Source organism: Phocoena sinus, chromosome 3, assembly GCF_008692025.1.
Source record: "Phocoena sinus isolate mPhoSin1 chromosome 3, mPhoSin1.pri, whole genome shotgun sequence".
NCBI lineage: Eukaryota > Metazoa > Chordata > Mammalia > Artiodactyla > Phocoenidae > Phocoena > Phocoena sinus.
Window position 1 is genome coordinate 95751532 of NC_045765.1, and position 24349 is coordinate 95775880.

General features: G+C 40.7%; 1 protein-coding gene across 3 annotated transcripts in view; it reads right to left on the reverse strand.

Moving 5' to 3' along the window:
- RHOBTB3 (Rho related BTB domain containing 3) overlaps positions 1-24349 on the reverse strand; it is a 56244-nt gene that overhangs the window by 10935 nt on the left and 20960 nt on the right. For all 3 annotated transcript variants that reach the window (XM_032626287.1, XM_032626285.1, XM_032626286.1), the window contains 6 exons: positions 24130-24241; positions 21069-21434; positions 13244-13356; positions 10075-10195; positions 4636-4809; positions 1531-1697 (listed from right to left, as the gene is read on the reverse strand). In XM_032626287.1, the coding sequence (XP_032482178.1) occupies positions 1531-1697; positions 4636-4809; positions 10075-10195; positions 13244-13356; positions 21069-21434; positions 24130-24241 (1053 nt within the window). The remainder of the gene's footprint in view (positions 1-1530; positions 1698-4635; positions 4810-10074; positions 10196-13243; positions 13357-21068; positions 21435-24129; positions 24242-24349) is intronic.

Here is a 24349-nt window from a genome sequence, read left to right on the forward strand (position 1 = left end):
AAGGAAAGAAAAGCGTGTGCCCATTTTTTAAAAGTATGACAGATTTGTTAGAATGTACGAAAATGATACATCAAAAATGCAGGAGGGACTTCCCTGGTGGTGCCGTGGTTAAGAATCCACCTGTCAATGCAGGGGACATGGGTTCAATCCCTGGTCCAGGAAGATTCCACATGCCATGGAGCAAGCCCGTGCACGACAACTACTGAGCCTGTGCTCTAGAGCCCACGAGCCACAACTACTGAAGCCCGCGTGCTGCAACTACTGAACCCACGTGCTGCAACTACTGAAGCCCACACGCCTAGAGCCCATGCTCCACAAAAGAAGCCTGCGTACTGCAACAAAGACCCAACGCAGCCAAAAAAAAAAAAAAAAAATGAAGGAGGTTGTAAAAACGCGAGAAACAATAAAAAGAATTTTTAAATCTAGAGAATAGCTATTAATCCCAAGCTCAATGTAATTACATTACAAAGAGAGATGAAGGTTACTCATTTTTTGAAATTTTTTTCCCTAATATTCAATACGTATGATCTGAAGACTTGATTATGAGAGAAATGAACTCCAAAATAGTTATGCAGACAATAAGAGAAGACCTAGGTGCTTTAAATGAATTCCCTTCCATTCTGAGCAATAGACATAATGATTACTAAATTCATCTCAGCGTGGAGGCAAGTTTTTAGCTGTCACAGAGTCAGTCCTTTGCCCCATTACGTGGCTCTATTTTAGAAACTTGGGTGAAGACAAATTTGTCATATTTTCCTAATTCTGGATGTCAAAGTTCATAGGGACAGTCAATATGTTGTACACCAGATAATATTTTACAAAATCCTGATCGTCTGTAACAATGGATCAAATATATTCCTATGAAAAAGACTTAGAAGGTTTAGCTTAATGCAAGTTCAGTACCCATCACTGTGCCATGACTGCTGCAACCCTACAACTCTCTTAGGGCAGGCGATGGAATGGTAGGATAACTCCTCGTACAATGAGACATTTCAACAAAAGGTGTTTGAAAGAATTGATGAAGTACACCAATACCTCCTACAAACAACCAGAACTTTAAAACATGCTCGTGAAGTGAATGAATGAACGAATGAATGAACAAACGAACAAATAAATGAATTCTGCGTAACCATCTCTATCAGTATGTATGGACCAATCCTGTCATTTTCCATTCAGGAACCCTAAGATGTGATCATTTGAGGGAAATTCAATGTAAATTCTGTTTTCTATAATGCCTATACAAAATAATACAGCACCACACTCAACTGACACTAATAAGGGCCACCATTCAGTTGAAAAAGTTCTGTATTGATAAATCCTACCTCCTTAGAAAGGGATTGCTCAAAAACACTATGCTTCAGAATTATCTAGCTGCAGAAATTGTTGTGAGGGCACATTTACTTCATTTAGCCAAATTTCCAAAGTACGACAAGCACTAATATATCTCTTAATGAACAGAAAAAATGAGTGAATAAAATTTTTGTAATATTTTTAAAAAAATCAAACAACCAGATACATAGGGCCAATTACCTTGGCTTTTTTGAGCAGGTCAACTATATCGAGGTTCATAGATGCCAGTTCCCGGCTTGGCATGCTTTGCAGCTGTGTAATGATGAACAGCTCACAGATGTGCTGCAGCCTGGACACTTGGTACATCTCTGCACAGATCAGGAGACACATAGCCTGGAAAATGCCAGCTGATGCAAGAAGGGAAATAAGAGAAAATGGACCATAAAACCATTTCTTTTATGACGTAAAAACAAAACAAAAAATGCTGACTATATCATCCAATGTAGAATAGAATGCCTAAAAAGGCCTTGAAGGGGTAAGTCAGCAATCTAAACTATTACTCCATTTTAAAAGGAATTCATTCAAGCCTTCACACACAGAAGTGAATCTGTTGCTGTTGTTTTTAATTCTCCAGAGAAAAAGAGTCTACAATTGCCCTTAATAATCAACTCCAGGGCTACTGGGTAATTCTGTCTGCTAGCTATAGTAAATCCTTGCAAGTTTTCTTCTTCTGGCTTTAGTCCCCAGGTTTGTTTGTTTTGTTTTTTATTGTGGTAAAATAAACATAACATAAAATTTACCATTAATCGTTTTTTTGTCTTTTTTTGTTTTTTTTTTAATTTATTTTTTGGGTGCATCGGGTCTTTGTTGCAGCATGCAGGATCTTTTGCTGTGGTGCGCAGGCTTCTCTCTAGTGGTAGCGTATGGGTTCTTTCTCTCTAGTTGTGGCGCACAGGCTCCAGGGCACGTGGGCCCTGTAGTTTGTGGCACGCAGGCTCTCTAGTTGAGGTGCGGGGTTTAGTTGCCCCGCGGCATGTGGGATCTTAGTTCCCCGACCAGGGATCCAAGCTGCATCCCCTGCATTGGAAGGTGGATTCTTTACCAGTGGACCACCAGGGAAGTCCCTAGCATTAATCAGTTTTAAGTGTAAAGTTTAGTGGCATTAAATACATTCCATTGTTGTGTAACCATCACCACTACCTTCTCCAAAACTTTTTTCTTCTTCCCCAACTGAAACTCTGCACTCATTAAGCACTAACTCCCCACTTCCCCTTTCCCTCAACCCCTGGCAGTCACCAAGGTTTTTTTGTTTGTTTTTTAAACACTTCTCTGTAATCCTTTCTTGTCCCTCTTTAAACTCCTTACATTCTTTGTAGCTAGGAACCAAGAAGAGCGTGTATGATAACTGTTTATCATAATGAATAGATTATTTTTCTTTCTGCAATTTTTCCAATGCAAATTTTCCAGTATCCAGCTTAATTTTTTGATTATTCATTTTGACTCATTTCCCCCCCCACACACACCTTCACCTTTTACCAATTTTTAAAGTGTTTTGTCTTATAGTTATTATTGCTTTTCTGAGCATTTTTTCTAATTAGTAAGATAAAACTTAAAATCCAAAGCTTCAATTACTCTAGTGAGAGGATGATTAAGGAACCAAATTTCCATATTATTTCAAAACTGGTCAAAATTTTAAATTTAATATATAAATTTGCCCATAGTGAAATAATAAAATACACAATAACACACGTTCTGATGAGAATCAATGATGTCTTTTTTTTTTTTTTCCTTTGGCTGCATTGGGTCTTCTTCGCTGCGCGTGCGCTTTCTCTAGTTGTGGCGAGCGGGGGCTACTCTTCACTGTGGTGCACGGTCTTCTCATTGCGGCGGCTTCTCTTGTTGCGGAGCACAGGCTCTAGGCCCGTGGGCTTCAGCAGTTGCAGCATGCGGGCTCAGTAGTTGTGGCACGTGGGCCCTAGAGCACGCAGACTTCAGTAGTTGTGGCGCACGGGCTCTAGGGTGCATTGGCTCAGTAGCTGTGGCTCGCGGGCTCTAGGGCGCAGGCTCAGTAGTTATGGCGCACAGGCTTAGCTGCTCTGCGGCATGTGGGATCTTCCCGGACCAGGGCTCGAACCTGTGTCCCCTGCATTGGCAGGCGGATTCTTAACCACCACGCCACCATGGAAGTCCAATGGTTTCATTTTTATTAAACAGAAATGATAAGCCAGTCTTTAACACTGATTTTGTAACTGGCTCCAAAATACTCTACAGAAAGCTGCAAGACCATAATTAATTCAATTAAAAGAATGTTCTGTTCTGGAACTTCTAAAACTTTTCACTAGAGGGCTCATGACTTGTTTAAAACTTAGGAGATTTCAATAACGAACATTGGAAGTCTTCCAAATCTAAAATTAAAGCAGTAAACCTGAAGAGAGGTATGGTCTGAAATGTGTATTTTCTTAGCCAGGTTCTGTAACCAAGGTCTCAGGCTCCTGGACTAAGCCACCACAGGCTTATTCTAGCTGTGTTTGTGGTGGGAGCCATCTGTTGGCCAAAAGACAAAGACTAATTAAATGGGCTTCCATGCCTGCATCCCAAGGCTCCAGGCCTGTTGAAAGGATTCTGCAATTTCTCCAAAGTGCCTCCAGCTACAGGGAACCTGCAAGATCTGTTCCAACCTGAAGCTGCCATAAACAGTTCCTAGTTAATGGTGAGTAGGAAAATAAATCCCACAGTCCACTGGGCATTCTAAACCATTTAGGAAAAGTTTTTGGATAAGTCAGCTTTAGGAGAGTCTGACTCTAGGAGAAGTCAGGAAAAGTCAGACTTTTTAGTTTTTAAATAAAAGTCAGAAAAAGGCCATCCTCTGGGCCAGAGAGATGACCAAAGGAGTCTCAGAATATTGAAATTCCTTAAAGTGCCTCAAACAGAAGTCGGAGCCATAACAGCAGCTGCCCAGCCCTTTTCTCCTCATGAAAGGGACAGTGTTCTAAGGAGCTCTTTGCTCCAGTGTGTGGAAGTGAAGAAGCCACTGGGTACCACAAGACACCTCCGTTTCCAGGATGCCTACAGCGATCAGCGTGCTGTTGGTACTGGCTGGGATATGTGAGCTTATCTCAGGGTCTGAGCGCCCAGAAGAGGTACCCAGTCACTGCTCTTCCACGTGAATTGACTGAAAGTTCATTGCTGTCCCCAAATCACCTCCACCTGCTTATTAGCACATTCCATGATGTCAACTCTCATACACCTTAAACAAAAAGAGATTTCATAGAAAGCAATTTCTCAAAATGGGTTATCAGGAAAGAAAGAGTTATGAGATTCTATCTAACGTTTATAATGGCTCACCTGGGCAACAGGAGTCTGTGTATAGGTATTCTAAGAATGACAAGAAAGTCTCTTTGGAAACACCATAAACTGGAATCAGAACACTCTTTGCTTCCATGTAATTCCCATTAAACATGGCCGCCATCACTTCACACCGGGCCACCAGGACGGCCCTGTGGGCTGGCACCGTCGTACCTGTAAGGTTCCACAGGGAAACAAAGCTAAGGGAGATAAACTTGCATAGTTATTGTCCTAGCAATTTTACTTCTAATTAGAATGGTATTGCATTAGGCACAGCTAAGCTGATATTCAGAAACCAGATGTGGGTGTGATAACCTGTATTAAACTTTGGAGACTTCGTAGTTTTAAAATAAATTGAAAAATTAAGAGTTCAAAAGTTGACTTTGAAACCAACAATTTGCAAGTCAGGCAATTATTTGTTACTTAGTTTTTATTTCCTAAAGATAGAAACACTGAAATGCAATATTTTGCTTCATGTCTTTTTATCGTGAAACATCTATTCTTTGCAATTGGCTTGAGACACCACCACCCTCCCCTGCCCATGTGTCTCACAAGAAAACACAACCATTACTCATAGTACAGTCCTGGCTGGGCTTCCCTGTATCAGAAACGGTAAACCATCCTTAGCCTAAGTAGTCCATAGATCACAGCAGGAATGGCAAGGGAATCTCTTCTGGGGCTAAGGGGAGCATTGCAGACTTATGGGTGATGTGGATGGGGATGACCTAGTCCCCTGCTTCCTCCCTGTCATACTACCTCCACAGGGAAACTCTTTCCTAAATGAACAATGCCTGCCTGCTTGTGGGAGCGCCAGAGCGGCTTTCAATTTTTTTTTTTTTTTTTTTTTGCGGTACTTGGGCCTCTCACTGTTGTGGCCTCTCCCGTTGCGGAGCACAGGCTCCGGACGCGCAGGCTCAGCGGCCATGGCTCACGGGCCCAGCCGCCCCGCGGCATGTGGGATCTTCCCGGACCGGGGCACGAACCTGTGTCCCCTGCATCGGCAGGCGGACTCTCAACCACTGCGCCACCAGGGAAGCCCGGCTTTCAATTTTAAAGGACCCTCAGTGCACACCCCTCACTGAAGCTCATTACACTAAACTGACTCCCCAGTGAAAGCCTGCTAAGCTCTCCAGCTACTGTGCCACCGCACCAAGGCAATGCCAGATGGGACACATGTGGCCCAGGGCTCACAGGTGGAGAAGCAGTTCTTACCACTCCCACCACCTTAGGAAACCACGAACCCATAGTGAGCCCTCAGTTCAGTCTAGATCAGATCAACAGATCATCACCAAGCATCCACCATGCGCCAATCACCATGTTTGGTACAAAGATGAGAAACATGGAGCTACCCTGCTTTGGAGCAGCCAAGCTTTTAGTTTGGTGGAAGACCCCACAGCCAGTGTAAGTGACAAAACTGTGGCTTTCCAGAAAGTAACACCGTGAGCCAGACCACGCTGCTCTGCCCAAGAGTCTTCACCCGGCAGCCCCTAAATCTCATACTTCTCAGGGACATATATTCTTCTCCAAAATATTTACAATTACTGCTCTTCATCCTCTTGAAATCCACGCAAAACATCTTCTGGCTCAGAAAAAGAAAAAAGTTCCACGTAAACCCAGTGACTTTCTCCAAAGCCAATAATCCCTCAGGATCCATATGCAACGCCTGACAGTGCCAGTTCTGAGCTCACTGCTTGGCACTGTCACCCACACAGGCACACCTCCCCCAGGAGGGCGCAGGGAGAAGCCACAGGAGCTCTCTTCCCAGGTCCTCACACCTATGAGCAGGCAGCCTCCCCTCTCAGCCCCTTCCCCTTCCTCTCTGCCTCCTTGCCTTTAGTTCACCTGCCCTCAAGGTTACAGTGTCCATCTCTGGGGGCTAACCAGTTTCCATAACTAAAGCATGCTGGATATATTTGTACACGGTAATTAAAAAGGAATTCAGGGCTTCCCTGGTGGCACAGTGGTTGAGAGCCCGCCTGCCGAGGCAGGGTACACGGGTTCGTGCCCCGGTCCAGGAGGATCCCACATGCCGCAGAGCGGCTGGGCCCGTGAGCCATGGCCGCTGAGCCTGCGCGTCCGGAGCCTGTGCTCCGCAACGGGAGAGGCCACAACAGTGAGAGGCCCAAGTACCGCAAAAAAAAAAAAAAAGGAATTCAAACAGGCGATGTTATTTGACTTGCAACTTTAGTCTTAAAATCTTAAATAGGGAACCATGAAAAAAAGAAAAAGAAAATTAGAAGTATGGCTTAAACAAACTAGATAACCTATCATTTGGATTAAGCTGAGGGATTTAAGATTGGCAAGAAAATACCTAGTAGATAGTAGCGGATGGGAACGAAGCTTGATGGGTAACCTTAAAATTTTAACAGAAATTTTCCATTGATAATGTAGTTACAACAGAGTTACAAAAGCAGCAATGAAACACTCAGTACCTTAAAGCATTTTCAAAGCCCATTTCAAGCTTCGAATTTAGTTTGAAAAAACATTATAACTCCAAGAAAACATCCATTTCTGTTTCTCACCTTTTCAAACTACTGTTTTGGTGTTATAAATTGTTCTATTTGAAACTGTAATACAATACCTCAGTATAGTCACAGTTTTAAACATTGTATATAAACTGTATAAATGTATAAGCACTGTTTAAAACATGCTGAGTGAAAATAATGCAATGATTGATTATTTATGCAACAGCAACAGGGTAGAGCTGAAGAATTACTGGGGGCAAAAGGACATCAGTTTTCAAGCTAAGAGATAAACATGTCCTTTCAAAATGTCAAGGCCTAAAGTAACTTTCCTTTGGAGTATTTAATTGTTGTTATTGTTTTTTACGAATTTTTTTTAAGGAAGAGTTTTAAGAGTGAAACAAAATTTAAAGCCCAAGTTTCTAGTAACTTTGCACAGATTATCAAAGATCTTTGTTTTTATTATATACTAAAATAAAACACTTCATTTGTCATACCTTCTTCACACTACTTGCCAAGTTTCAAAAGTGAAATTTTTAGAATCATTTTTTGTTTTATTCTGAAAACAGGAAACCTGCCTAGCTCAAGAGAGATTTAGAATATGTACTAAGTAAACAAGACAGAATATAACTCTGTAAAAGTATTTTTCACAAGGCACAGATTCAAATGTCAAAAGGAAACACATCTTTCTACATCAGATCCAAAAGTTTACCATGACTAGTTTTAGAGCTGCTTTTTTAAAAAGTATTTAACGGAAAAAGATACAAACTCAAACAACAAATTGTGGGTGGTACTTTTATATCTATACATACATGCACACATATATTTGTGTGTATATATATATATATATGTATATATATATATATATATATATATATATATATTTGTATATGTATATATTTGATGACTATTTATTTCAGAGATAGTAAATAGGTTTTATATCCCATGTCAACTCCAGCCAGTTGTCAGTGATGCCTGGAACATTTTTTAAAAAGGATTTGCTGCAGCCCTCGGTTCAGAACACAAAAAAAGCAGTGATCCACCAGTGTTGGATGCCACTGCAGGGGAAGAGTAGTGGAGTCTGCCCATCAGGCCTCTAAACACACCTTTATATGCACCATCTCCACCCCCATGACCACTCACCACTCTCAGGTAGAAACTAGTATCCCCATTTTATAGGTGAGGAAACAGAGGATCAGAAATGTAAAGTAACACAACAAAACCTATTATATATAGTATTATATATAACTAATTATATATTATACATACATAAACTATTATATATAGTAAATATGCATCCAAGCAAGACCCTGACCTGGTCTGTTACTATCATCTCATCAAGCTTAACACTAAAAAGGACCTTTTAGAATCTACATGGTTCACTTTCTCCACTTTACAAATGACAAGACTCAAGGCCAGACGTATTAAGGACTTGCCCAAGGACACACACTGGTTGGAATGCAAAGCCAAGGCTAGAGCTAGGGCTCCAGACCCTCCTCCAGAGCAGACAACACTGCTGCTTCTACACACTGGAAGCTGCCCTCCCCACACTCCTCAGAGCACGGTTTGCCTCTCCTCCAGCTTCCGGCAGAGAAGCTGTTGCTGGACCCTGCTTCCACCCATTCCTGCTTCACTCTGCTCCTGATTCCCTTGGAGGCCTTGGCTGTTGAGCTGAGGAGGCTACAAAGGGCACTAGAGCAGCTGCCGTTCAGCATCAGCACAGGCATTACAAGGAACCCTTGCAGATCCAGCGTCTGCAAAGGTGGGGTGTGAGCAGGTGCCTGCAAAGGGTCGGTAGGTGGAATCATGGAAGAAAAGCAAAAGACTATGAGAAAGGATTCTCCACATCACTGCTGTTTCTTTTCTCTTAATACAACATGTAGTTTCATGCATTAAATATTCCCCATGAAAATCTTTTCGGTAGGTTACATTAACAATGTTTGGTGTCAGTGCTTCCTATGCAAATTATAAGCAAATTTAGTCCCTTGTTAGCTTTCTTTTTTCCAAATCATTTTTTATATAATTTCAAGGTCACTCACTGTCCCATTCTCAGTGGCCCACGCTCACATTGCAGCTACTAACAGTAGCTGAACCAAAGGCACCTTGGAAAGTTTCCAATTCACTGTTTGTCTTGGCAAGTGACCAGAGTTACAAGTAAAATGATCTTTCTGGGGAAAATTTTTAAAAAGTAAATTACTGCTAGCTGCCATACATTTCTACTATAAAGTTAAATTATATCTTCCTTTTGGTAATAGCCCACTTGAAGTGCTACCTACGTCATCTGAAACAACTCCTTCGAGCCTTCTTGCATAATTGAAGGTATTTCACAATTCATTTTTAATACTATGCTTTCAATCTACTGAAGTGACCAAAGTATCCAAGCGAATAATCAATAATAGGCATTAAAACAGTTGATGTTTATTAAAATTAGGTAGCATGACTTTCCTACAGAGATAAAAAGCAGCTCTCTGTTGCTCTGGTGATAATTCTGAGTGCCATAAGGAGAAAATGTAGCAATATCTATGGATGCCTGATGTAAGCCAGGCATGACCCTCACCCAGAGTAGTTCCTTTTGCTCAATTAAGAGAGCTGAAAAAATAAACTACAGGTAATATAATGTTAAGGGGGCTGGTTTCAGATGATTCAAAAACTAGGATCTTAAAGAAACACACAAACAAAAATATACAAGGGGGTGATATTACAGATCACCCCATCCCTTGCTGGTGCCTAAAAGTTAATGAAATATTGGGTAAGGAAATAAAAAGAAGGAAAAAAATATATACATTTCTTTTCTTATTTTAATAAAATATCTCATTTCCCTAGAAAATTTTTGGAGAAATTCAAGCCGTGTTAATCTACATCCTACAATAGAGGACAGTCATTCCTTTACCCAAAATATTCGAAGCTGAAATAGAAAGTTAGGTAAGAAAACAAGAAATAAAAATGAATAATGAACTTTGTAAAAATTGAACTATACCTTGTATTTCGAAGACAACATCAGCAAGCATTGGTTTATTAAGGAAAAACTTGAGGGAAGTGTTATAAAACCACAGGGGTTTTCTGGCTTGATAGGTTTTGCAGTTCCTCAGGCAATTAAACTATAAGGAAAAATAAAAATACAAGGGGAAATGTTATATAATATGCTTTGGTAATTTGCCTAGAGAATTTGGAAAACTGTGCTAAATGTCTAAAGAAGTAATGATTATCTACTCTATGGCATCTCTGATCACAGCTTTCACGGAAACCTACCCTCAAGAACTACATCTGCTACCTGTCAATGAGCAACACTGCCCTATGCAGCACTCATGGCGGTGAAGGAATTGGCTAAGTGAAAACTCGGCTCTACAGCTGAGAAGCTGTGGGGTCCTGAACCCCCACGGGCTTTTGTTAGCTGGGAAACAGACAACAGTAGTGCAATCTCATATGAACACCTAGTAAAATATGTTTGCATATACAACCTGCTTGTTTATTCACTAATTAAGAAAATATATACACAAAACTTAATTTGTAATTAAGAAAACATGTTTCACCTATCACACCATGTCCCACTGCTCACTAGATCCAACATTAAAACACCTGAGAATGATGGATTAATTTGTCTCCGTCTTAATCTGCAAACTTATAATCCTAAATATCTTTCCTGCCCACAGTCGTCACTGCTGGAATCTTGATTATCACAGGTTGCCTGCATCTATAACCTGGAGCTCTAAAGAACCTGTCCCATGACCACACCTATCTGTCCTCTCACAACTGCTAACTGGCAGGCTCCCCGAACACCATGTCTGACCTTGGGGTTTCCAGCCTTCCTCTGCTCCCCACTCAGGATTTGGTGCTTTGTTTATCCTTTCTGTGATCCTTCAGACAATCCTTTCTGCCAACCCCAGAAACTGAGGGCCAGCTGCTCTTCCCTCACCCATCACCCATTTCCCTGGCTGATGCTCAGAGCCTCAGCCTGGGTCAGACTCTGACCCTCTGCTTGGCTAGGCAGGGAATTCAGAAAGCTTTATCCCTAAGAAATAATCAAGCATACAACTTTAGCAATAAGAATAAACGGCACCTACTCCCCACTCTGGGTTAATCTACTATGGTGGGAAGTTAAAATGTCTGGAGAGAAGGAAAAAATGTTATCCTTCCTCCCAAAGAAGAACATACACTCCAGAATGACATCCATGAGCAAAACAGACAACCAAAACAGGATCATACAAATCTTGCTCTTATAGTCTCAGGTCCTACACACAATATACTTTAATACACATTGAAGGAACTCGTGGAGAGGGTTTGTGACTGCCACACATAAAGGAAAGGAACAGTGAAAAAGCATCACCAGAACCTGAGAGCTAGCACGGGCTTTAGAAATCAGCCAGTTTATCCCTCATTTTATAAAAAGCCTGAGAAGACTTACTCAAAGCCACAGGTTATTTGCGGCAGACTCACAAGTTAAATGTTTACTTCCTGATTCCCAATACTCAATGAAGGAGAGAGACCCTTACCCCGAGAAAACACAGGAAGAAACCACAGAAGAACTCTTCTGTCCTCCTCTGCAAAGGAGGGAATTTAGTTCAATTTCATGGAATAATATAGTCCCCAGAAGAATTTGTTTTATTCTTGGTACTCAAAGGAATGACTGTGTTCAGAATCCAACCCAAGGAAAGGCTCAGGTTTAGAACAAAAGGCAACACTTCCATCCTAACCATTTATATAAAGCTTATGAATTTGTACATCATGAATATGTGTAGATTTATTTCAGGTATGGATATATACAGATTATGAATCTGTATAACAGATTTCCTTGTCACCTATGCCTTGAATTTTTTTTTTTTTTTTTTTTTTTTTGGCTGCATCATGTGGCTTGTTGGATCTCAGTTCCCCGACCAGGGATTGAACCCAGGCCATGGCAGTGAAAGCCCAAATCCTAACCACTGGGCCACCAGGGAACTCTCACCTACGTCTTGAATTTGAAAAAAAAATGCGAGGGCAGAAGTTTGCAGAGAATACAGATGTACATTTTCATTGGTCCATGAACAAGTTAATCTAGGGAACTTATGAAAAGCAGAATGCAAGTTTATGTGCATGTTTCTACAAAAGAATTATTTAGTTGAATTAGATTGTAAGAGAGCTACCACCCTGCCATACACCTGTACAACTGGACAGCTTCTGTGTACCTACTTCAATGTGTTATTAAAACAAGAAAAGAAAGGTCTTGCCCCTTAATTCCATGTTACTTTGTTTAAAAAAAAAAGAGAGAGAGAGAGAGAGATCATTTTCTCAATTAAAGAATAGTTGGGAGTCTTTATAAAAGTTGATGCAGTTTTAAAATATTAACTTAAATTGTTAATAAACTTAGGTGGTAGAATTGACAGTCATCTGTATAAAAATTAAAGAAATAATCTTTTTTTTACAGTTAATATAAACCTATATTCTGCTAAGCATTGCACACAACTTACCTTTTTTATCTACTGTAGCCAATTTGTTTATCACAGAATCTGAAATAAGAATACGCTGGCTAAACTGTATAATGCAGTCATCTTAAAATTTAACAAACCTACTTTTAAGGCCATTATAGACTCTGCACAATCTCAGTTACTAGAGCTTTCATGTGTACAAGTTTATGACCATATACAAAGTCTACATTTTTATAATCTTTGAACCTAATGTATAATTTTAAATCTATACTAGGTGAGAAACAGATCCTTAACTGTCTACCTAGTCAAACAGATTTCTCAGAACTCTTGAAAAAGACACACAAAGAAACTGCCTTGCCCCTGAAAGCTGTTTGGAGTGAAATCATGAGCAGTGAGAAGGCATCCCCCCACAGCAAGCTTAACTGTAACTGGACAAATTCAACAGCCCTTCATTCTTGACATAGACTGCATATTCCCAGAGCCCCAGGGGAATGTCGCAGAGAATGGAAATCACAAACCAACATTTTAAAGACATGACTCACACATATTTGAATTCTTACATGAATTAAAATCACAGATAGCAAGAAATCATGTTTATATTTAAAATATTTAAATGGAAAAAAATATACTTAAGGAAAACTATATATTATTGACACTCCTCACAACTCAGTATATTCATCCATAGTATATCAGTTATACTTCAGAGAAAGTCAAAGTAATCTAACTTACAATAAACTAATTTACCTTTCCTGGTGTTTTTAAAATACATTTAACTTTCTCAATTACATTTGAAACATCCCCAGAATCTTTCAACTTCTTCCTGATATCTTCTTCCAATTCTTCCCACTGGAAGGCGCCTGTAAACAGATTAATATACATTGGATTTTCTGTTACAGCAGGAATAAAAATAAATCTTTTATTAGGTATCAATGTTCCTTTTTCTTTAGTATTTTCTTTTAATTTTTATTTATCAAATATATATCCATGTAATTACACTAAAACATTTAAACAGCTCTCACATTAAAAAAAAAAAGTTTGGGGCTTCCCTGGTGGTGCAGTGGTTGAGAGTCCGCCTGCCGATGCAGGGGACACGGGTTCGTGCCCCGGTCCGGGAAGATCCCACATGCCGCGGAGCGGCTAGGCCCGTGAGCCATGGCCGCTGAGCCTGCGCATCCGGAGCCTGTGCTCCGCAATGGGAGAGGCCACAACAGTGAGAGGCCCGCGTACCGCAAAAAAAAAAAAAAAAAAGTTTGCCTTCACCTAAATTATTTCTCAAAACCTGGAGTCCTTCTTCCTGAACAGCTACTATCTCTTTATAGTAGGTGATCAGCTAGTGATAACAGCAGTGGCTAGTATATGAGTTCCCGTCACAAGTGGTCCAAACCCAAATTATTTACTTGCCCTGAGTAAGAAGTAGTTGTGGTCCTTTCTAAGGTTGGATTAGATCATACTCATCATGGAGAGTAGTGACTGCCATCAGGCAAAGGAGCAGAATGTATTCAGAAGGTCTCATGCATTGTCAGGGCCAGAGTAGGATGTTCCGTAGCCAAGTCTACAGAACCAACCTGAAGAAGGGAGCTCAATAATTTTCTGATGAGCTACACAACCATGACATTAGAAAAAAATCACCCCACCTGGTCCCGTCCTCCTTTGTTTTCACCCCAACCCACTTTCAAGCCATCTCTTTCTAGGCTCACTTCACTTCTGTCAGCCCCTTTTCCTCCGTGTCTTACAAAACACAGGGTCAGCAAAAGCTCCCCTTTTCCCCAAACACTCCTCTCACTTGGCCTACAGCAGCGTCCTACCCAGCCTCCCTGCTCCCGGGTGGCCTTTTCCCCATCAAATGTATCTTGTTATCAATGCTGATATATTTCCAAAAGTGTATTTTGAGATTACCCCTTATAGAAAGTCCTAACTCCTAAAAATATAACTCAAAAAGGTGTAGACACAACTGGGAGACCCAGTTTCTAGTTTTATCTCTGCCAGTAATGACTGGTGTTAATTTAGGCAAGTCGCTTCACCTCTCTGGGTAACTCGAGATCCTTTTCTATCTACTCTCAATCTAGTTCTTCTGATGTTTCCCTTCATGTACCCAGAACTTTGCCAGATGCCTTCATGAATACTGGGGAGTGGAGAGGACACAGAATAAACATTTATTGAACCAATGAGATCAGGCAATTGCAGCTAGGCTGTACCAAGGAGATCCAAAGCTCATCGGAAGAGTCAAATTGACAGTCCAGTTGCTCTCAGGCCTCATTACAGCTGAGCCCTGCAGTACTTAGCGTGTTTGCCTAACTTCTCCCTACCTGCCCTTGATAAGAACGCTGACAGAAGCGAAGTGTAGTAGTTTTCCTCTTCCTCCACTAATACTTTTCAACTTAAAGTCACGTACTCTTTTCACAATCTGATAAATTTTTGGCTCACCACTCCCGAAAATTTCCAATGCACATACAGACATTGCAGTCTGTATAAAAATGTTAGGAGTATAGCTGATTCACTTTGTTACAAAGCAGAAACTAACACACCATTGTAAAGCAATTATACTCCAAAAAAGATGTTTAAAAAATAATAAAATAGGTAATTAAAAATATTTTTTTAAATGTTAGGAGTAGAAGAACCCCTTAGAAGCCAAGGGACCCCAAATCAAGACAATTCACTCTATGCCAGTGATTCTCACCTCTAGTTGTGCATTACATTTACCTGGAGATCTTTTATAAAATACCATTGGAGGAGGTTTTATCCCCAGACCAGTTAGATTAGAATTTCTCGGGGTGAGGCCCGGACATCAATTTTAAAAGCCTCCTAGGGGATTCTAATGTGTATTGAGAGCTGACAACTATTGCTCTTCCTTTAGACATTTCATCCACTATCAAAACCCAGGGTCAGGGCTTCCCTGGTGGCGCAGTGGTTGACAGTCCGCCTGCCAATGCAGGGGATGCGGGTTCGTGCCCCGGTCCGGGAAAATCCCACATGCCACGGAGCGGCTGGGCCCGTGAGCCATGGCCGCTGAGCCTTCGCGTCCGGAGCCTGTGCTCTGCAATGGGAGAGGCCACAACAGTGAGAGGCCCACGTACCGCAAAAAAAAAAAAAAAACAGGGTCAGTGGCATGCAACAGTGTATGTATGTAGTTTTGACTGTCTACACTCATGTATGTTAAAGGACAGCACAGATATTGTTTCTTAAAAGTAAAATTATATTAACTAAAGAACTTCTATACAATATATCTCCATTCAGAAGAGTATCTGAAAGAAAGTAAGCATCAAATCTAAATATATGAGATTAGTAGCAGGTAAATCTCTACAGTCCACCAATCTGTTTGAGAACAGACACAGAAAGATCCAATAACTGAAAAGGAAAGTAAGACTAGTTCATAAGGGCACTCTAATAATTGGGCTGTTTTCATAATTAGAAATACGAATCAAACCATCTTTGACACTTAGGTCCTAATAAAGCAATAGTCAGACTAAGATTTTCTTTTCTTTTTTTGTGTGTGTGTGGTAATAACATTTAACATGCGATCTATCCTCCTAACATCATTTTAAGTACACAGTACATTATGTTAACAATAGGCATAATGTTGTATGTACAGCAGAGCTCTAGAACTTGTCGTGCATAACTGACTGTGATTTTCTTTAGTTGACTTCTCAGAGCACCTATTTACTTAGACCCTTAGAGAGCATGGTCCACCCGTGTGCATTCAGCTGTGTTTTCATGCAGTGCAGAAAAACTTCAGGAGCTGGAGAATACTCTGCTCATTTCCACAGATTCATTTACTCTGGCAGCATTTCATTAAGTGATGTGAAATTCTAAGGGCCATCTGTGGCAGGAAGAGCTCAAAGCTAAATTCTTGAGGCTCTTACAAAGACTTCAATTCCTCACCATCTGAGATCGCGTGACTCAGGAATTTGCCAGCATAAAGACTGTGTAGTGTATTATAAGCATGTTACAATTGTACACCATTTAAGGATTACTCCTCAAAACCAGGAAACCACTGGCCTCACTTTTCAGATTATTCTTCCCTCAGTGTTAGTCATTAAGTACTCAGACATTACGCATTGTTAGCAGTTTCCAAGAGGAAATTAACATATGCAAAACATACACACTTTCACTGTATCTGTTTGCTCAGAAATTTGAATAGGAAAATAAAACAGCAGCCTTTATTATATGGGTAAAGTGTTAACCAGAGGATTAAACAGGCCCTTCCTAAATACAGGACCCAAACGTCCATGGTGACACAGTACCTACAAAATTTCAAATTCCTAAAGGTTAAAAAAAAAAAGAAACATGTTATTTAAAAAGAATTAAGACAGTCTTTGTAATTTGGTTCATTTTTTTAAATATAAAGCAGGAGATAGGTTTAATAGGGTTTTCCAGCCCATGTTTTTGCTCAGGGCAAATATTCCCAAGCACGCCCTGTCATGGAGTTCTGCCTGTGTATCCCAGCCGAACTGACGTGAGTACAACTGGCTCCTGTCCTCCGCGGTTCCCTACATAACCCGCGGACAGGCCTGGGCTGCTGTGAGGAAACCAGTGTGTAATTGGGTCTTAAGACTTGTGCTCTGTTCAAAAGTTTTTAAATGTTCAACAACAATAAGACAAACAAACAAACAAAACACACAAGCCTGGCCTCTTTATTGAAGTCTCTAAGAAAAAAAAAATTAGGTTTAATATTTTAGTTTGCTTTGATTAAAAAAAAAATTTTTTTTTTTTTTTTAAAGTAACCTATTCAGGGCTTCCCTGGTGGCGCAGTGGTTGAGAGTCCGCCTGCCGATGCAGGGGACACGGGTTCGTGCCCCGGTCCGGGAGGATCCCACATGCCGCGGAGCGACTGCGCCCGTGAGCCATGGCCGCTGAGCCTGCGCGTCCGGAGTCTGTGCTCCGCAACGGGAGAGGCCACAACAGTGAGAGGCCCACGTACCGCAAAAAAAATAAATAAATAAATAAATAAAGTAACCTATTCAGAAAGACTAAAAGGGTAAAACAAAACATCAATAAACGCTTAGACATTTGAGAATGGGAATCTGGTTGATTTTTCTTCTCTTAACAAATTTTCTGCATTTTTCAAAATTGTCTTTACTGTGCAAATATAGCTTTAATGTCTTTTAAACACAGCAAACAATATCATTTTTCCTTGAGTCTAAGGTTATACTTTGTAAATAATTAAAGAATAATTAACAGGTACCTGCTGAAGCACTTATTTTCCCGTTTCCTCAACCCACATCCAGGTCTCCCTGTAGCCCCAGGTCAATGGCCTGTGGCCCTGGTCATACCTGACACCACCTCTTGACTGGATCACGTACAAGCAGAGTTCAAAGCAGAAACATTAATAGCTCAGTATCAGACTACAAAGCCTGAGCTCTGAACTGGTCAAGGGCTTGTAGCTCAGCAACTCCTCCCTGCCATCATGCCCCTCTGCCCTCTAATCACTATTCCCAGGCTCACTTAGTTTCCACCCAACTGCTAAGCATTCACTTTCCCCAACTTCAGGCAGGGGCTACAAGAAGGCACAGACAGCCCCAGTTCCAGAGAGCTCCGCATCAGTCAGCCTTGCAAGCTGACTCCATTCTGACCCTGTGCCCTGAGACTAATAACTGGGTTCCTCTCCTGGGCCTCTGGGCCGAATTCCAGGCCCTTATCCGCTGTGGCTGGTCCCAGTTCTTCCAAGAGCAGGTGCTGCAGCTACTTGTGATCCATGGCATCAGCACTGCCTGGAGACTGTTGGAAATGCAGAACTTCATGCCCCACCCCAGTCCCACTGAATCAGAATCTGTACATTAACAAGATCGCCAGGTGACTTGTATGCACTTTAAGGTTTGAAAAGCACCGGTCCAGATGATGGACAAGCCGCAAGACCAACCAACTACCTATTGTCAGAATGTTGGCCTTCCTAAGGCTGAGCTCCAGACTGGACCTTCTGACTGGACTCCGCTCCAGAATAACAGGACCTTCTGACTGGACTCCTGTCTTGCCTGCTCTATTCCATCTTCCCACCATCACCAGAGATGATCTTTCTAAAGCCCAGTCTGATCATGCATAAAATTCTAGATCAGCTTCTAAGGACAGCAGGAAGAGCTCCCACTGGCCTTGCCAGCCTCAGCTCCTTCCAGCCATCACCTCCCACTCTGTGCTCCAGTCATGGAAACTATCTGTGGTTCCCAGAAAACAGCACTCACCAAAAATTACATTTTCATTAATGCAAGTTTCTTAATATATTAATTTCTTCCAAAATGCATTAGAGTGAACACATGAAAAAGTTATAATGGACTCTGGGGAAGGGGACTGGGGGATGAGGATAACTTTTTCTTTTCTTTCCCCCTTTTTTCCATCTGCAAGTATTAATTTTACAATTAAAAAAAAATTACTCCCTAGGAGAAAGACAAGCAGGTTCTGTCACTGCAGAGACATCTAGCTATTTTATTGCTACCATATTAAAGAGGATAAAACTGACCTCAAAGTGTTTATGTGCCTTTGAAAGTATTTAATGGATACTGTGGTAAACTTGCTAAATAATTTATGATTTCAACAGCAAACTCATTGAAAAGAAAAGCCAAACACTTCCTTCATGGTTCTCTGACATATCATTAAAGACTTTTTTTTCTTTAACATGTAAACATTTTGGTTTTTCAAAATTAGTCTTAAATTCTGAACTGTGAGATTCTAAGTTTAAACATAAAAATCCGTAGTACTAAATGAAGTCTCTAACTTATCTGGTTTATTCGTATGATTCACAGCTACTAGAGTCTACTCACTAGTTCAACCAGCACTTACAGAGAAGCCTCCATGCTGAAGGCACTGTGCTGGTATGCTCTCTAGGAGTGGTTATTTATGCCTTTTCCAAGCCAATATTCACTGAACAATGGATTTAATATCTACCATCACATTCTACTCCAATATGTATATTTTTAATCCACTTAAATCTGCATGCTGCAACTGTATTTTTCACAACCATTAATTTTTATTTTAACTTTTAAAACTAAAAACAACCCAAATGAAAAAAAGGGAAATCTTAACTTCAATCATTTCAACTGAAGGCTACCCAAATCTTTGATGCTAAATAATACTTTTTTCTTTATTTGCAAACTTTTATAAACTTGTCATCAATCTCCAATTCTGAAGTCTAAAAACAGATCATAAATGTTTCGCCCGACACATTGCAGAGAAGGATCTACTTCAACCTAATAATTCATCAGCACATGATTCCAAGTAGAAAAAGAAAATTAAAGAAGAGAGAAATCTGGGACTTCCCTGCTGGCGCCATGGTTAAGAATCCACCTGCCAATGCAGGGAACACAGGTTCAAGCCCTGATCCGGGAAGATCCCACATGCCGCAGAGCAACTAAGCCCGTGCACCACAACTACTGAGCCTGCGCTCTGGAGCCCGCGAGCCACAACAACTGAGCCCACGTGCCACAACTACTGAAGCCCGCGCGCCTAGAGCCCGTGCTCCGCGACAAGTGAAGCCCACGCACCGCAACGAAGAGTAGACCCCGCTCACCGCAACTAGTGAAAGCCCGCGCGCAGCAACGAAGACCCAACGCAGCCATAAATAAATAAATAATATTTTTTTAAAAAGAGAGGGATTCCCTGGTGGCGCAGTGGTTGAGAGTCCGCCTGCCGATGCAGGGGACGCGGGTTCGTGCCCCGGTCCGGGAGGATCCCACATGCCGCAGAGCGGCTGGGCCTGTGAGCCATGGCCGCTGAGCCTGCGCGTCTGGAGCCTGTGCTCCACAGCGGGAGAGGCCATAGCAGTGAGAGGCCCACATACCGCAAAAAAAAAAAAAAAGAAAGAAAAAAAAAAAGAGAGCGAAATCTTCAGAAAATGTACATTTAGATGCTTACTTTAAAAATCACTTTACATCCATGCTTTTCCATTCTTATATAGGACACTTAGATGTGAGACCTTTAGTTCATCTGCTAAAATAACTCATAAAGAGTCTAATTTTTAGAATATACATGCTACTCAGTTTTTTAAAGGACAAGAAGAAAAACAATTGATAAGCTGAATATTACAAAGAGCACAGTAAATAAAAGAAGTAAAGTCTAAAATAATCATAGTCAAGGTTGATCAGATCTCAGCTTGAACTAACTTTAGACTAACTTTAGCAACTGTTTCTAGTTGCTAAACTGAATGCAATGACCATGCTAACTTCTCTCCTCAATTCCCTCCAAAATCTGGGTCAAACAAACAAAACAAATGAATAAGTAGCTAAAGACACTTATTTTCATATATACTTGAAGTATTTTATTTCTTTAAAGTTAAACTGGACAATAAACTCTTTTATTTTCACATTTTGGAGTTTTTTAAAAATAAAGTACTAACATAGCTGTTCAATAGGAAAAGAGATTATTGTTTTTACAAGTAGATTTAAAACCAAGGCAAGGAAACTTGTAAAGAGACAGAAAGCTTGGACCAATTCCTATCGATAAAGCAAATACTACTTCATGTATAATCGTCACCTCAGATGGTAGGAAGAAAAGAAACGTGAAACCAACCAGTATACCTGAGACCACAGGCCATACTTCATTTCAAAAGCTTATGAGAATGTGCCAGAACCATTTGACAAGATACCTGAATAAATGAAGCGCAGAATGTCCGATAAACAAGAACAGAAGAGGCCATCTTTAACAATGACTCGTAAGGGTGGGTTGCCTGGAGACTCCTGGCTAGCACCTGGAAACGCAGGATCTCTGTTGATAGCAAAGAGATCCTGGGTAGTTCGGATGATACTGGAATCCTGAATGTCAGCAGGACTCTTCACATTGAAAAGCAGCATGAAAACATGGCTGACAGCACAGAGAACGATCTTGTGGGCCTCAGCCACTTCCTTTAAATCTGGGTTGTAAAATACCACGTCCACGCACTGGCAGCAGAACAGCAAGTTATTTAGGTCAGCATTATAATGTGATGCTTCAGCCTTCAAGACAGGCATTTTTTCTGTTTCAAAGAAGAAAAAAAATAATAAATTATTCTTTAGGTCTATGGGCCCCCATCATTTCCGGTTTATTTTAAACACAACAAAACAATATTTTTTAATATTATTAGGTTGAACTATATGAAGTTGCCAATATTTGGCCATTTTTGACCTATAAAACAGCACTTTCTGTATAGCTTAATCTAATTATGAACACATATAAACTAACTATCCAGGGATTAAAACAGACACACAGAAATACTGTATTTACTTTGTGTAGTGCAAATGAAAAATGTACTAATGCCATAAAGAGCATTTCTCACTATGTGTGTCCCAAAATAAAATTTTTCTCCAAATACTGTATTTTAGTATGTTGGTTGCCATCATCCTTTACTTTCACCTGATAAAAAAACTCAAAGAAATTACTGAATAAATTCTGAAGAACCCAACCTCACATCTGAAGTTGTTTTCTTTCTGGGACTAGAAATGGAGGTGGAGGGATAAATTGCTAAAACTGCAGCCGTTCAAAGCTAGGGCTCAAGAGTCTTAGACTCTACTGTTTGAAACCATCGTGAACATTTTATTCTGATGCTAAAATTTTTTTTTCCTCCTAGTAAAACACTATACTTCCCGAGAACCAGCTCCTTCCCCTCAGCACACCTCAGGGAGATTGCCGTTAGGCTCCCTGAGTTCCAAGAGGGGATGTTACCTTCCATTTCCTAGCGTGATTGCTAACAAAATTAGATTAGCCTCCATCAATGCAGGACCTCCACACAGAGGACCACACTCTAGGCCCTCATCATAGGTCCTAATTGTGAACTCTCTGCAACAGCTGCGCTGAGGACAGTGTGATCTGTGAAGGGTTGCTTGAAGGTTATGCAACCATCTAAACAAGTGCAATTCAAACTTCTTCAGGAATAAAAATTCTTTATTCTAAAGCAAAACTCCTGTCTACAAAATGGACAACAACAAGGTAGGTTGGGAGGCAGACTCTTTCTGCACTGTACCCTACCCAGCCTCCTCTCCACTGCCAGAGGCACCTTACAGACCCTTAAAGTCTGAGAGCAGTTTGAAAACCATGTGCCCCAGAAACCCAGGATCTGTCCTTAGAACAAGTCAGCACCAGAACAAATGTGTACCCAGACTGGGTTATGTTCAGTGTGAACACAGACTGGACCCTGGGTTACAATCAGTGCAATTCCACATCTCTCCCATTGGAAGGGGTACAAGAGACAGCCTTGTGGAAGCTGAGGCTGTACTGCTGACAGGACACTCCTGAAGGCCCTGCCCACTATCCCACCTAGCGTTCCCAAATGAAGACCCACAGGAGAAACCCCTTTTAGTGCTAAATGACATGAAATACTTTGCTTTCTCTGAGGAACTGGTATGTTTTCTCTTCTTGATTAATAAGAACTAAGAAATTATCTGTCAATATTACTTATTTGGCTATTCCCCACTCCTCTTCTCATCCAGAAGGTACTTAAGGCTCCAGTGTTTGCTACATAACAGACCATGTGGCCCCTTTCACTGTGCACACCACACAAGTGCAAAGTCAATTTAACGGTCTATGTATTCACATTTTTTAAAACTTGGAATTGACTTCCTGTACAAATCTATACTTTCCTGGTTTGTTAACTTACATTCATTCATTCAACAAATATTTATCAAGTACCTTTTAAAAATAATATCCATAATTAATTGACCTGAATAGAGTACTAGTCTACCATTGCTATCACAAAATTATGCAATAAATTCTGATAACAGGGCTTCCCTCGTGGCGCAGTGGTTGAGAGTCCGCCTGCCAATGCAGGGGATTCGGGTTCGAGCCCCGGTCTGGGAGGACCCCACATGCCGCGGAGCGGCTTGGCCCGTGAGCCCTGGCCGCTGAGCCTGCGCCGTCCGGCGCCTGTGCTCCGCAGCGGGAGAGGCCACAGCAGTGAGAGGCCCGCGTACCGCAAAACAAAAAAAAAAGTCTGATAGCAGTTGATGTAATTTCATTTATTTTTAACTATTGTCTTCTAACCTTGTATTATGAACATTTTCAAACACACAAAAAGGTTGAAAGAATGATACAATGAGCACACATATATCTTGCCCTTAAATTCTATAATTATTAATATTTTGTCATTTTTGGCTTTATCTCTAGATTTTCTCTCTCCCTCTCTCACTCACGAACCATTTAAAAGTAAGTTGTAATCATCAGGATAGTTCAGTTCTAAATACTTTCACATTTATCTCCTAAAAATAAGGACATTCTTCTATTAACCACATACTATTATTGTACATAAGAAAATTAACAGTAATTCCATAATATCATCTAAGTTCCTGTCCATATTGAAATTTTACCCAACTGTCCCAAGAACATCTTTTAGATGTTTTTATTGAACCAGGATCCACTCAAGTTTCATGCATTACATTTGGTTATTTCTCATTAGACTATAATCTAGAACAGCTCTCTACCACACACACTATTTTTAAGAATACACAGGCTCAAGTTTTCAAGACAACAGTCCTCAAAATGTGGCCCAGGTACCACCTGCTTCTGAATCATCTGGGAAGCTTATTTAAAAATCAGATTCAGGCTCCATCCCAGATTTACTGAATCGAAATGCCAAACGAGTCCCGAACACACTCAAAATTGAGAACAACTGCTATGACTTGTGAAATGATCTACAATAAATATCAACTGAATGTCTAGACATTGGCTAATAAATGCACCTGGTTGTTCAAGCTGAGGTGGTCTAATTCCGTGAAACGAGTTGCTCATTTTCCTTTTCTTCATTTTTTCACTTGTCTTCTGATTTAAAGCTTGAATCATAAAATACTCCAACTAAAACATGAATCAAATTTTAATTAAAGCTCCAACGAAATGATGTATCTGACATGATTATTTGTACCCCAAACCACATCTGCCAAGTGTTTTTAATGCCAGTACCAA